The sequence below is a fragment of the Melanerpes formicivorus genome, unplaced genomic scaffold (assembly GCF_026170545.1).
Source record: "Melanerpes formicivorus ecotype bairdi unplaced genomic scaffold, bMelFor1.0.p_v2 SCAF_61, whole genome shotgun sequence".
Classification (NCBI taxonomy): Eukaryota; Metazoa; Chordata; class Aves; order Piciformes; family Picidae; genus Melanerpes; species Melanerpes formicivorus.
The window spans coordinates 1,157,279-1,170,101 of record NW_027142413.1 but is presented as its reverse complement, the minus strand read 5'-3'; the positions used below and the strand labels follow the sequence as shown (position 1 = coordinate 1,170,101).

The 12,823-nt window shown below is 41.0% G+C and overlaps 1 protein-coding gene across 1 annotated transcript in view; it reads right to left on the bottom strand.

The window, feature by feature from the left end:
* The window catches only part of MARCHF11 (membrane associated ring-CH-type finger 11), a 28,148-nt gene extending 15,646 nt beyond the window's left edge, over nucleotides 1-12,502 (bottom strand). Inside the window, exons 1-2 of the mRNA XM_068162043.1 lie at nucleotides 12,180-12,502; nucleotides 10,892-11,047 (exon numbers count right to left, since the gene is read on the bottom strand). Of these exons, the coding sequence (XP_068018144.1) occupies nucleotides 10,892-11,047; nucleotides 12,180-12,485 (462 nt within the window). The 5' untranslated portion in view covers nucleotides 12,486-12,502. The remainder of the gene's footprint in view (nucleotides 1-10,891; nucleotides 11,048-12,179) is intronic.
* Between the last annotated feature and the right edge of the window lie 321 nt (nucleotides 12,503-12,823).

Sequence of the window (12,823 nt, the reverse complement as noted above, 5' to 3'; positions counted from 1 at the left end):
TGATATGGCTCAATATCCTGAAGAACTACACACAAAAAGGAAAAAAAAAGTAATGAGGAAAATAGCCAGTATTCTGACACTGACACCAGACAGCCTTTGCCAGGCTGTAGTGAAGTAGACCATTTCTACCATATTTGCCTTAATTCATAGAGGTAAGGAAGTTAAGGGAGAAGAGAGATCAAAAGAATAAATGTGTGATTTATCCAGCCGGAGAACTAGGAATAAGTTGGCAGCCTCCCTGCTGGAGGAGAAAGGTTGGTACTTTTTTGTGTCTACAAAAACAAGCCTCAGCAACTTTCCAACAGAAGAACAGCTTTTAGAATATCACTTTTGAATGCCTGCTCATGGTCCACCAAAGTGAAGCTGCTCAGGATCTCAGCCGATATGTTAACCAAGTCCAGTGGCAGGATTCTCCAACAGACAGCTATGCAGCTGCTACTTCAGACCCACAACTCCCTGCAGAGAGGCTGAGCACCACAGACATACTGACCAGTATGATCATGCTCTTCCAGCATATATGGACATTTTTATCAACTGATTTGTTTTTATTAATGGAACTAAACAAGAGATAAAAAATAATTACCCCTTTGGAGCAAAGCAAATTCCCACAAAAATCTGAGTCTTAAACTAAAGTTATTGAACAATGGCAAAACTCTGGAATGGATTTTTAGAGAGATTGTGAATGCCCCTCTCTGGAGACATTCAAGGCCAGGTGGGATGGACCTTGAGTAACCTGGTCTAGTGGAGAGGTGTCCTTGCACATGGCAAGAGGTTGGATTAGATGATCTCTAAGGTCTCTTCAAGTCTAAGCCATGCTATGAGTCTATGATTCTATGAACATCATAAAGTAATTTTCATCTAATAAAACACATTCTGCAAAACTATTCCCTCTTAAGGGAGCCTACAGGAAAGACAGGGAGTTATTGTTTTACCTGGGAGTTGACTGATAAGACAAGGAATAATGGTTTTAAACTGAGAGGGAAGATTCAGATATTGGAAAAAATCTCTTTGCTGTGAGGGTGGTGAGACACTGGAACAGGCTGCCCAGAGATATTCTGGATGCCTGTTGCAGTTTTGACTCAGACAGCCGCTGAGTTCCAACACAGCTGCTCACACAAAACCTCCCCACACACTACCCTCTCAGTGGGATGGGAAGGAGGATTGGAAGCAAAACAAAAGCCCTGTAGTTTGAGATATGGAGAGTTTAATGGAATAATACAAGAAAGCAAGCCAGCCAGCAAGCAACAGCTAAAGCAGAAAGAAGAGAAAAAAGCCCAGAAGCAGAAGAAGAAAGAGAAAGCATCAATATCAGAAAGCATTACAGATCACAGTCCAATCTCCAAGTCCCATCCTTGGAGAAGAGAATCCCCGGAAGCCATACAGGGCACTCGGCCGCAGGGGGTGACTCGGCAAGAACCATAAATACGGGAGGCAATAAACTAGTTACAAAGAGTTCCACCCAAATACAGGGGTGCTGCTGCTGTCTATCAGCTGTTAAGGCTGTAAGGGTGCCAGTGAGGTCTTGAGGCTGCTCTGGCTCCAGCAGGATGGGACTCTGCCAGGCTGAGGCCATAAAAGTCCATAGGCCTGTGGCCATAAGCCTGGTCTGGGAGAAGCAGTGGCCACTACACGTGCTCCTATCCAAGAAGGAGACTTTTTACCAGACATGTTGGTGCCTGTTCTTTTGTCCCTTTTCCTGCATTACCCCAACTCCTGCAGGAGGGAGGGAGAGAGGGGGACCATGTCTAGACCAGGACCTGCTATCTGTCTTTACTTCAATAAGTGAGAACTCTATCATTTCATCATTGCTGTGCCCACGATGGCTTCTATCTGTTACACCACCCACAAGTATTTCTCTGTTCACAATCAGCAGATCCAGCTGAGCACTTTCCCAGCAGACTGGACAGAGTCTTCCTGGGATGCCAGTCACTGAAGAAAGGGCTTGACCCTTGTGATCACTCGGCTTTATACCAAATACGATGTATATGGAATTGAATGCCTGTTGGTCAGGTGTGGGTCACCTGTCCTGTCTGCTCCTTCCCAAAAGTGTGATCTTTTACTTACAGCACTCTAACATGGAACAAAATATTTAGCTGTGACCATGGTTTTGCTAGGAGCAAGTATAAGCATGTGCCTTTCTGCATACCAATCCTTGGCAGTAACTAACCACCAAGCATTATCACTATTAGAAGCAGTCACTGTCTGAAAAATATGCCATTAACTTCAGAAAGTGCAGTTACTTAGAAGAGACTTAGTTGAAAAGCAAAATTACTGAACAGTGAATTGGTTCTGATTTTGCTCAGACCAGGACACCCCATGAAGAATTTGATGGTCCCTGTCCTTACACAATGTAGTGGACGATACGAAGGTCTTAGCCTTTAGTTCTGACAGATATCAGAAGGCATCAGTAATTAATAATTTTTTTGAATTCGGTGCAAGCATCCAGAAAGCAATGAGATGATACACAATACTCTGTAAATGCTGCTTCAGCAGAAGGTGTGCCCCCTTCATTAAGTCTCAAGGAGATTTTAAGTCATCATTGCTTACTCACACACATGTAAAGTATGCTTTTTGGAAGATGACAGCAAATGACTGAAGGTTTTGATGATTCTTGTAGTCACTAAAGAAGAAGGTTATGGGGAGGACAGCGTTGCAAGTGCAGGAAAAGGCTGCAAGTGTAAGACTCCTATATACTGTTTATGTTATTCTGATGTGAGATCACATAAACTGTTATGCCAGTCCCTTCAACTAAAATATGTCATACTGTTTTTCTCCTATGAAACAGCAGCCCTAAAATAGAGATTCATAATTTATTCATCCAAGGGGGAACACAATGTGCTGGGAGTAATCACAAGTTACAGACTGCAAACTGCAGATTGCTCAGACACATAGAAGTATTCCATTAAGAAGCAGACTGCCTATTCTTGCCCAGGGAGCAGTGGGAACTTCCTTAAAATGAAATAAGAGAAGGTATACTGAAGTTTACTCTTATTTTTTCATGGTACAGTTTCCTGTCCAGCCCCTTCCTGTCATGCAGAGAACATAATGTTAGCATGATACAGAATCTATGATTCAGTTTGCACTGTGCCACTGGTGGGGGGAAGGGACAGTCCTATCCCCCATTCATTTGTCATTTGTAGTGGGGCCAGTCAGTTAAACCAATACAAGGTATAAAAGCAGTACATCATCATTTATTAACAAGTTTTCATATTAAGAAATAGAAGAAGCATGCTGAAACAATCAGTACTTGGTTAGAATGCTTTTCACTAATCTCTGCTGATTAGAATTAGACTGAATAATCAGGATTTTGGACAGAAGACAAAAAGGAAAAAAGTGTATTTGTAATACTTACAAATCTTTATGGCTAAATAAGTTTTATTGATTTTAGGCTAGAAGGTAAAAGACTCAAAGGTTCCCGAATCTAGGTGCCACAACACATCCTAAGCCTTGTATTTTCCACTTAGATATCCTAACCATTTCAAATGGCAGTACCTATGTATATGCAGCAATGTTGATTCCCATTCACACTGCCCTTTACTTGTGGATGTGTTTTCTAATAGTAAATTCCAGTAATAACTGTTATGCAATATATTGATTCTGAAAAATACCCTGGGCACCATGTCTCATGGTAGTAATTTTGCCCCACGAAGATCTTAAACTCAAAGGAATCCAACTCTTTTCCTTGAAGTAGTTAATCCACTGTTTTATAATGACACTCTTTAAGTCTAAATCAATACCTATATCTATATAACTTTCCACTAGATTAGGATGACACTTGTCATTAAAACTCTCTTTTCAGGTATAGTTCACAGTTTACATTGTGTGATTGTTTCACACCATCCACACAAACTACCCTGGGCAGAATTCATGCATTCACAAAATAAACAACATCTTTTTTAATAATGTGGAGGAAATAAAAGATTAACATAGGAGGGGCACACTCCCATGTACCTTTAACGACACTTTTCCTAAAACACACTTACTTGTTTATCTTGCGTATGTACTTTATTGTCCTAGTATACACAGGTCCAAAAGAACTGCCTAAAATCACTATCCTCATGTTGGTACAACATTGTTCTCTATGCTATAATCACCATTGCTTTGCCTAAGCAATTTTTTACTGATAATCTTCTGCCTTAAACAGACAGATGTGAGCACTGAAGTGGCTTGTCCCCACATGGTGTAGATTATGCTATTACATGAGTAACAGATTTCCTGATTTCTATCAGCTGAGATGTCACCTTTGACCAAATGTTCCATCTAGCAAAGCATGAATACACAGAGAATCAGAAAAGCAGATTTCAGATGTTTGCTGGTGGTAATCCAACCACTGTAGCAAAATCCCGAATAGTAACTACACCTTCTAGATCACCACTTCAATCTTGATCTATTCCAAACAGCAAGAAAGCATAATTTTTGCTGTACAATGTTAAAGTCCTGGCTAGACTAGAAATATCCACATCTCTGAACTGAATCAGGTTTCAGATAGTTGGCTTCCAAGATAGGGCAGTCCTGACCTAAATCTTTCCCCCACTTCCTCACTCTCAGTTCTTTCATTAGACTGTAAAACTAAGTCAATCTCCTTTCCCTCTTTCAAGCTTTTATTTTCTGTGCACTTCACCACTTTCTACTTCATCCTTCCAATTTAAATTCTTGACTCTCTTTATAATCTCCTATATTTCTTCCTGATGGCTTCAGCTACTATGCTGATGACCACTCTGTCCTTTTAGATGAATATAATCTCTCCAGACTGGACTTAAAAATTTGCTTCTGTGTTCAGAGTCAACAAATGTCCATTTGTTGTTTTGATTAGCTTTTCACCTAGGTCTATGTATAGCCTTTTGTATTAGTTCTTCTTACCCTCACCTATCACTGTGAAAGAATCAGTTCATTTGTTCACATATTAGTTTTCATTATTTCATGACTTTCAGATTATTGGTACTGATGATTCTTCCATCCTCTGACATTAGTTACCAATTTTCTCCATCCTTTTAAACCTTCTGCAGGTTGTTCTTCCTTTCCACTGTAATGCTCATCTTACACTCTTTCAGCTCTGTTTGCGCTGAGGTTTTTTTTTCTCATAGGATACAAGTAGTACATCAGTGGTCTGCTCATTTGCACCACAACAAATCTGTTATGTTCTGAATGGCTAACAAAACATTATTTTCAAGTTTCACTGACTTTTGTCTACACGTCTTTTTTTCTGCATTTATTTTCTAACTATCTACTTTTATCTCTGAGTGTCTCTGCATCAATTATAAGAAAACAAAGAAAATATAATACGATGTGAAATTCATTATCTCCTTATAATTTTCTTTCTGATGCCTTCTATTTTTGCATTTCTGACAGTAAGAAGCATCAGGCAGTAGGTTTTTACTGTCCTCTCTTCTTCTATAATCTCTCTACTTTGCACTAGTGTCCTTCCTCCTGATCCACTTGCTTACCCCCATTATCTTTTTTAGTCTCTCATTTACCTTTGTATCTTTTCCAAAAGGTACACAGGAAATACATTGTGCCACCAAAAAAAACCCAACAAACCACAACTAACACTACAGTCCACTCCAACAGCCCTGCCATCCTTCTGTTTCAAAACTTATAGTGCATACTATTTAGAACAAATAATAATCACCAGCTTCTACTCAGTGCATGTCAGTGAAACAACCTCAAGTGTATCAAACCAAAAAGTCTGTCTTTCCTGGCAACTTCTCCCTAGCAGCACAGAAAAGTAGATGCTTAGGAAAAGAAAAGAGTATGAAAAGTACAGCTATTGTCTATGCTGATGACTGACTGATGTACTTTTCTGTTTCATACGTCTCCCTCCTGTCAATATTAAAATATTCATCTCTTTCTGCCACCTTTTGTACAGATCTAACTGTACATTTAAGTTCATGAAAGTCTCTAGAATTTTTATGTCCCTGCCCTCCACAAGCAGTATGGATTCATCGTCCTGTTCACAATATGTCTTGGAGGTGCTTTCTACACAGCATATCTAAGACCACTCACATTTTTAAAATTAATTTATCCTGTTATTTACATCGTATATCACAATTACTGTAACACAGCTTTTAGGCTCATGACAACTGTAATTTTCTTAGCAACCACAGGACAACTTCAAATGCAACTTCTTTTAGTCCATTAGTTTGACCATGTTACTGCCCTTCTTTCTCCACTGTGCTGTCTCCTCTCTTCCTTATCATATTAAAAAACCAAACAAAACCAAACCTTCATCCTTCCAGGCTTTTACTGGCATGCTGCATTCTAATGACCACTCAGACACTGAATCTCATCTCTCTTCAGTTCATGATACCTATATCAGCCAAGTATTTTATTTTCTAATAGCCCTTCTATACTGTCTTCACATTCAAAGTTTCATTGTTTTCTTTCCAAGAGACATCATAAAACTCATCCCATCTGAAATGGGATATTTAGAAATGGTGAATGTACAGAGACCACTGGTTTTATATATCACTACAAACTTGTCCCTTATCTCTTGTTCAAGCTTCTTCCAAGACTGGGACAATCCATTTTGTTCTTTGCCTGTGTTGACATACTGAATAGCACAACGTATTCTCCTGGATCTTCATTACAGGCAATGTAACAATGACAACTTTAATAGATTGTTGTTAATACTTAGTGTAGTTTGAAAGTATAATTGGAGCTTGAGCCTTCTCCCTTTACCCTTCTAAGTAATTCCTACAAAATGTTTTCATCCAGCTGAGCATAGTCATTAGTGATACCTTCTACTAAACATTTACTACATCTTTTGCTAACACTGGCCTCCATGTTGAAGTATTTGAAGAACTTGAATTTTGCACTTTTTAATACACATGTGCGTACACACAGTCTGCTACACTCTTGCTCATGCTTACCAAATTAATGCCAGTGAGATTACTCAAATGTGTCAGGACAATTCACATCAACAAAACACGAAAAATTGAAGCTGTAGCTCACAGAAACTGTTGAATGTAGCAATTTTTATGCTGAGTATCTCAGGTGTTAATAATTACAATTTGGGCCACTGAAAATCACTGAATCAAGAGTGACATTCCACCTCCAATAACTACATACTTGCTTAAAGAATACTACAGACAACCTGAATTTTTTGTCTCTATTAAGAAATTCCATGTACTTAGGAATTTACTGGTTTTTTTTAATAACAGTTTTGTGATTTTTCCTGATGACACAAAAGGTGGTGAATTGACATACAATTAACTTTTAAATTAGCACATCAATCTACTGCATGACTTTTGGAATAGGTCCAGTTCACCTAAAGTACCAGAATATAATGTTTTAATGAACAGAAACACAGGATATCTTGAACACCTAATGTAATACTATTTTATGGCAGACTATAGAAACACTCCAGAGAAGGCTATTCTCTAAATATTTTTAGTGCTCACTTTTATAGAAATTATGAGGTTCAGTGTCATGGTTTGACATGGGTGCCTTTAAGAACCATGGAGTTACAGACCTCCAGAGGCTAGATAGAGATCCAGCAGGTGAACTGAACAGTGTAATTTTTGTTATTTCATTCCCAGAATGATTGCATCTAGCCTTTATAAGGGGACAGCACAAGCTGCCTCTTTCCCTTCTACTCCCTCACTCTCTCCCTTGCTGGCTGGCTCCCTTATCCTGCTTTGTGTGGGAGCTGGGCTTGGAGTGGCCTGGCTGGGGCCTGGAGCTGGCAAGCTAATTTCTAGCTGCGTCATTTTTGGCTTACGCATGGCAGGGAGTAAAGAGGCATTGGGGGGGAGAGGGGGGCATTTGAGGCCTAGATTTTTGGCCTGATTAGGTCGAGATTGGGAAGAATTTTGACTTAGTGGGCTTCTGTATTAAGGCCAGACTATGGATTTTGTCTATTTTATATGCTTTGCACGGCAGTATTAGTTACAAGTAGCACTTCAATTTAAAATCTTCAATTCTATCCAATCCATGTGTGGAGTGTTTTTTCTTTAACTACTTTGAGAGAGTTAAGGAGAGCCTGCCTCACTCCTTAAACTGAGACATTCAACAACTAAGTATCTTTTCCCACCCTTCAGGAGACCATGTTCCACCTTTAAAAATCATCTCTGAATCTCACAGGAGAATTGACATCCTTCAATACACATTCATGCTTAACTGAAAGCTTAGTGCACTCATTTGCTAACATCTGAATAATTAAATATCACCATTAAAAAAGAAAATTATTTTATTTATATTTCCCATACCACAAAAATCTGTACAAATTATAAAGATCAGCAAACCAATTGTTCTTCTTTCTTGTTCTTTCTTTCTCTTTTGTAAGTCTGAAATTTCCTTTAAATGTGTTTAATTTCCAAGTCAGACATTTAAAGTTTTTATCCTCCTTTTAAAATGGCTTCAAAAACCCTTTGAAGCTCCTTGCCCAAAGGATTGTTTGTTCTCCCCTCATTATAGTTGGTGGGGTTTTCTAGTTAATAACAGAACCTTGTCTATTATTGGATCAAATTCCACCCCACCCTAAGGACCAAGTCCAGCAACATGAATGTGTGTTTTCATTAATGGGTTAGTGCACAGTTAAAGACATCTTTCAGATATGATCTTGAGGATACTGAAAAAAATCCAAATTTGCATTTCCCTGTGAAACATTATATTATATGTCATCAATTTGTTCATGTGCTCATCTCCTACTGTTAGTCCATTGGTTAATTTGCTATTTTTTTATGTTTTAAGATCTATTCCTGTATTAAAAGTCTATGTGTTTACAGGACTGGGTTCCTGAGACTTAATTAAGTAGTAGGTACTGAAATATAGAAAAAAAATTATCGGAGTAGTCATTTACCATAGTAAATTTTGTTGTTCTAATGTACTGCTTCCAAAATGGCACCACTTTGGAATGACTTTCCCTGTCATGAAGCAACAGAAACCATTAAAAAATATTAGACACAATTTGGAGTATTCACATCTACTCTAATGTTCTGGAAGAAGACCTACTATTTCTTAACTGCATACACATTGCTACATTACATAAATACATGAGGTAAAAGTAAAGAGCATCCTTCTTCTCTTACAGCACTGCCTATACAGATCTAGTAAGTTAAATACTGGTGGAGGTAACTCTGAGAACATGGACTGGGGCTGACTCTTAGTTGTAGAGACAGTGAACTACTCCTGTCCAAATACAGTATCTAATATAGTGCAAGAAGTCCTGATTGATTTGGAACTTCAAAGTGTATTAGCAACCCCAATGAAGATCTTGTAAACTACTTGAATATTGAAATGTTCTTAGCTTTTTACTAAGCCTGACTGAGAAAAGTACCTTTAAAATGTCTTTTGTTGAGTCAAGCAAATAATTCAGTACATGTCCAAAAAGCTTAAACAAAACCAATATCCAATAAGACCAGGACAGCTGCAAAAAATTGCCACTACTATTACACTCAAAAGTATGGGAGAGGAGTGAGGGCATTGTCAAGCCTGATCATCCTTACAAAAATACAGGCAATTGCAGTTTTGAGAATTTCTCTTAGCTTCTGTAACTACAAGAGAAATACTCAGTATAGTAGAATAAGAAAAGTATTACTGTGTCCCTCCAAAGAGGGACAGATAGGTGTCTAATGACATTTCAGATGTCCTTTAACATCCCACTTGACCTCCAGCTGTGGTTGGAGTCTCTCATAAGTTGTGTCATATCTGCTACCCCTTGTAGCTATTCTGGCTACCTTAGAACATCCCAAATAGTACTAGGTGCCTCTTTGCAGGCAACTGTGTCATGTCTTTTCAGAGTCTGTGACTGCAAATTGATAATCTAACCTTTGCTAGGAAAACCATGAGATTGCTGTGGATATAGAGAAAACAAAGATTTTTCAAAGGCTAAAAAAAAAAGTCAGAAGGATCAAACAGAATACACTATACAAAGTCTATGTAGAAGCAGAATCTGCCACCTTCATTTTCCAGAATGTTTTACAAATTCATTTATTTTTTTACATCAGAAAGTTTCCTTTAGGGATTCATAAAGGAGAAAACCTGAAGTTACAACTGGCTCTGAAAGTACTTGCACCTGGTTGGGAAATCTGTAAGCAAATACTCCAGGTATCCTACATCCAAAGAATGCTTATCACTCTCACACAACTGCCACTACCATCCAGGCATGTCTTTTCTGTAGAATTCCAATCAAATTCAAGTGTAGAAAAATTACCTGAGTGCTCTGGCCCTTGAGAGCTCCATCATCTCTGAGCTCCTAGGATTAGAACTTCAAAAAGATACAGGTATCTTACTAAATGTGTTCCTCAGATGTTATGAAATACAATTTCTAGGATGGAATTTCAAATCTCAAAAGAATCCTGAAGTGGTATTAGGGTTTCCTTAACAGATCTGCTGAAACTTTGAGTTTCCCCTTCCCTCTCCCTGAACATGCTAACATTGTAACATCCTAACTTTCAGCTGTAAAAAACATTTCAGCTTCTGAAACAACTAATTGCTAGGAAAAGCTTAAAGAGCATTCTGCTATTCTGGATTGTGTCCAGACTTATTTTTTTTTACAGTAGATGAACACACAGGCATCAGAAATGTTCTTTGCCTCCCTCCTCTTGACCCCAAGATTGATGAATAAATGAAATCAACCTTTGACTGAGACTTTAACAAGCTATAAAGATCTGTTTGCATTTTTGAAGTGAATCAGGGAGATCTAAGTTGTTTTGTCATGACTCAGTGTGATTTATCCAATTACAGAATTTAACAATCTCTGAAGACTATTTCTGTGGCAAGTGAAAAGCTACAGGAATGCAACAGAATCATCGCACATTTTCATATGAAACTGGTCTTAAAAATTGACTTCAAGTGGCTGCAAGTGCTAACCAATGAAACAGCGTTTTCCGAATAATAATTTTGGTTTTAAAATGACTGGAAAGACATATTTTAAAAACAAACATATTACCTGACAAGGCTTTTTCATTTTAATTGCTATGATATGGTATCTGTAACAGCAGAGTTCACAGGTCCATGACCCCCTTTCACTTATCCACTTCAAAAGGCAAAGCTGATGAGTGTATCGTACTGAACCATCACAGCGGCAAGGATTTAACAATTCACCCTAAAAAAGGAAACACAAAAACATTGATTTTAAAGGGATATTTTACATACATGTATACTCAACACCAAAATATACAGAGGTCTGTTAACAATGAACTGGCTTGAGTCTCAATACATGAAAAAGTTTGTCATATTGGCTACAAAAATAATCAAACATTCAACTGCCTCAGGCACTTCTAATGAGTCAAACCCACATAATTGTCTATGTATGTATATGTACATATATGAAACAAGTGAAAGATTACCGTGCACCAAACAACAGTTGCATTAGCCTTTTCAACTTGTACCTAAAAGTGCATTTCTCTGACAGTTATTTGCAGTCGTTACTAGGAATGAATTGGGTGATGTCACAGAGAACCACACTCTTGCAGCAAGGCTCTGCGTGGTCTGGCTAGTCAGCTGTCACACAGGACCTCAAATAGCGTAACTAAACAGTCCTCTCAGTAGTTCACACATTTCTATAATGTGCAAATCTGCTGTTCTCTTCTTTTCTTGAAAAGAAGGTTTGTGAGGTTTTTTTAGTTAAGCAACAAGACAAGCTATGAAATGCTCGCTATAGACCCATTGCTGATATTGCGTCCAGTAATGTAATGAGAAGATACTTGGGGGTCTTCTCAACAGTACCTGTAAGCTAGCATTCATTTTAACATCTAACAGAAGCCGGAGAAATTTGCGTTGTTTAAAAGTCCCTGAGGGGAGAGCCAATGAGCATGATGCCAACACGTACAGGGTGCAAGCCAGCCACAGCAAACTGCTGAATTTTCCTAAAGCTCTGCGCCGGCTCATAATTGTCCCAAGCGCTTGTTAGAACCACTACGTTCGGCAGCCGAGGCTTGCTGTGCCCACCTGGCCGCGACACAGAGGAGAGCTGGAACAGCCAGGGGACGCTAGGCCTTGCTCGGCAGCGGGCGGCAGCGCTCATGCCGCCGGGTGAGAGGCGTGGCGGCGCCAGCAGGGCAGGCTGTGCGGAGCCCTGTCCCCGGTGCTGATCTCCACGCCGCCGGCCCACTCGGGCCTCGCCGTGTCTCTCAGTCGTCTGTCGCCCTAGATAGCGGTATGGGTGTGGAGTCTGAGGAGTCGGTCCGTCTGCGCTGGTCGCAGCGGAGCCGCCCCGCCTGCCCCGCTCTCCTTACCTGCTCGGCGCCCTGGAAGCAGATCTTGCAGATGGGGCCGGCTCCGCCGAGGTGGCTGCCGCTGCCGCTGCCGCTGCTGCACACCGAGCGGTTGTCGGATTTGTCACCAGCGGCGGCCCCCACCTTGGAGCAGCCGCTCTCCGAGCGGCATCTCCGGCCCTCGCTGGCGCTGGAGTCGCCGCTCCCTCCGTCCTCTAGGGCATCCCCACTGGCCTCCCCGGCTCCGTCCGGCAGCCCCAGTGGGACGGCACGGTCTCGCTGCGGCTCCTCGGGAGGGACGACGACGCTCCCCCCGGCGCAGCTCATGCCCGCGCCGGCCCGGGGCACCCACTCACCAGGGGCGGTGACGGCCCAAAGCCGGCGACGGAGGACGCCGGGGCGGCGCGGCGGAGGAGAGAGGGAGAGGCAGGTCCGGCAGCGCTGCGGGTCGGGTCCACTCGCCAACAGCCGCCCCCAAACGGCCAAGTGAGCGCGAGCGGGGGACCGTTACTCGGCGTGAAGCACGGCGGGGGCGGGGGCCGCGAGAGTCATTCACCACAACCGCTACGGACCCGCAGCCGCCGAGGCACCTCCCCCGCCTCCACCGCACCGGTGCGGTAAATGCCGCGACGGGCCGGCGCCCGGGACGGGGAAGCCTTCACCCT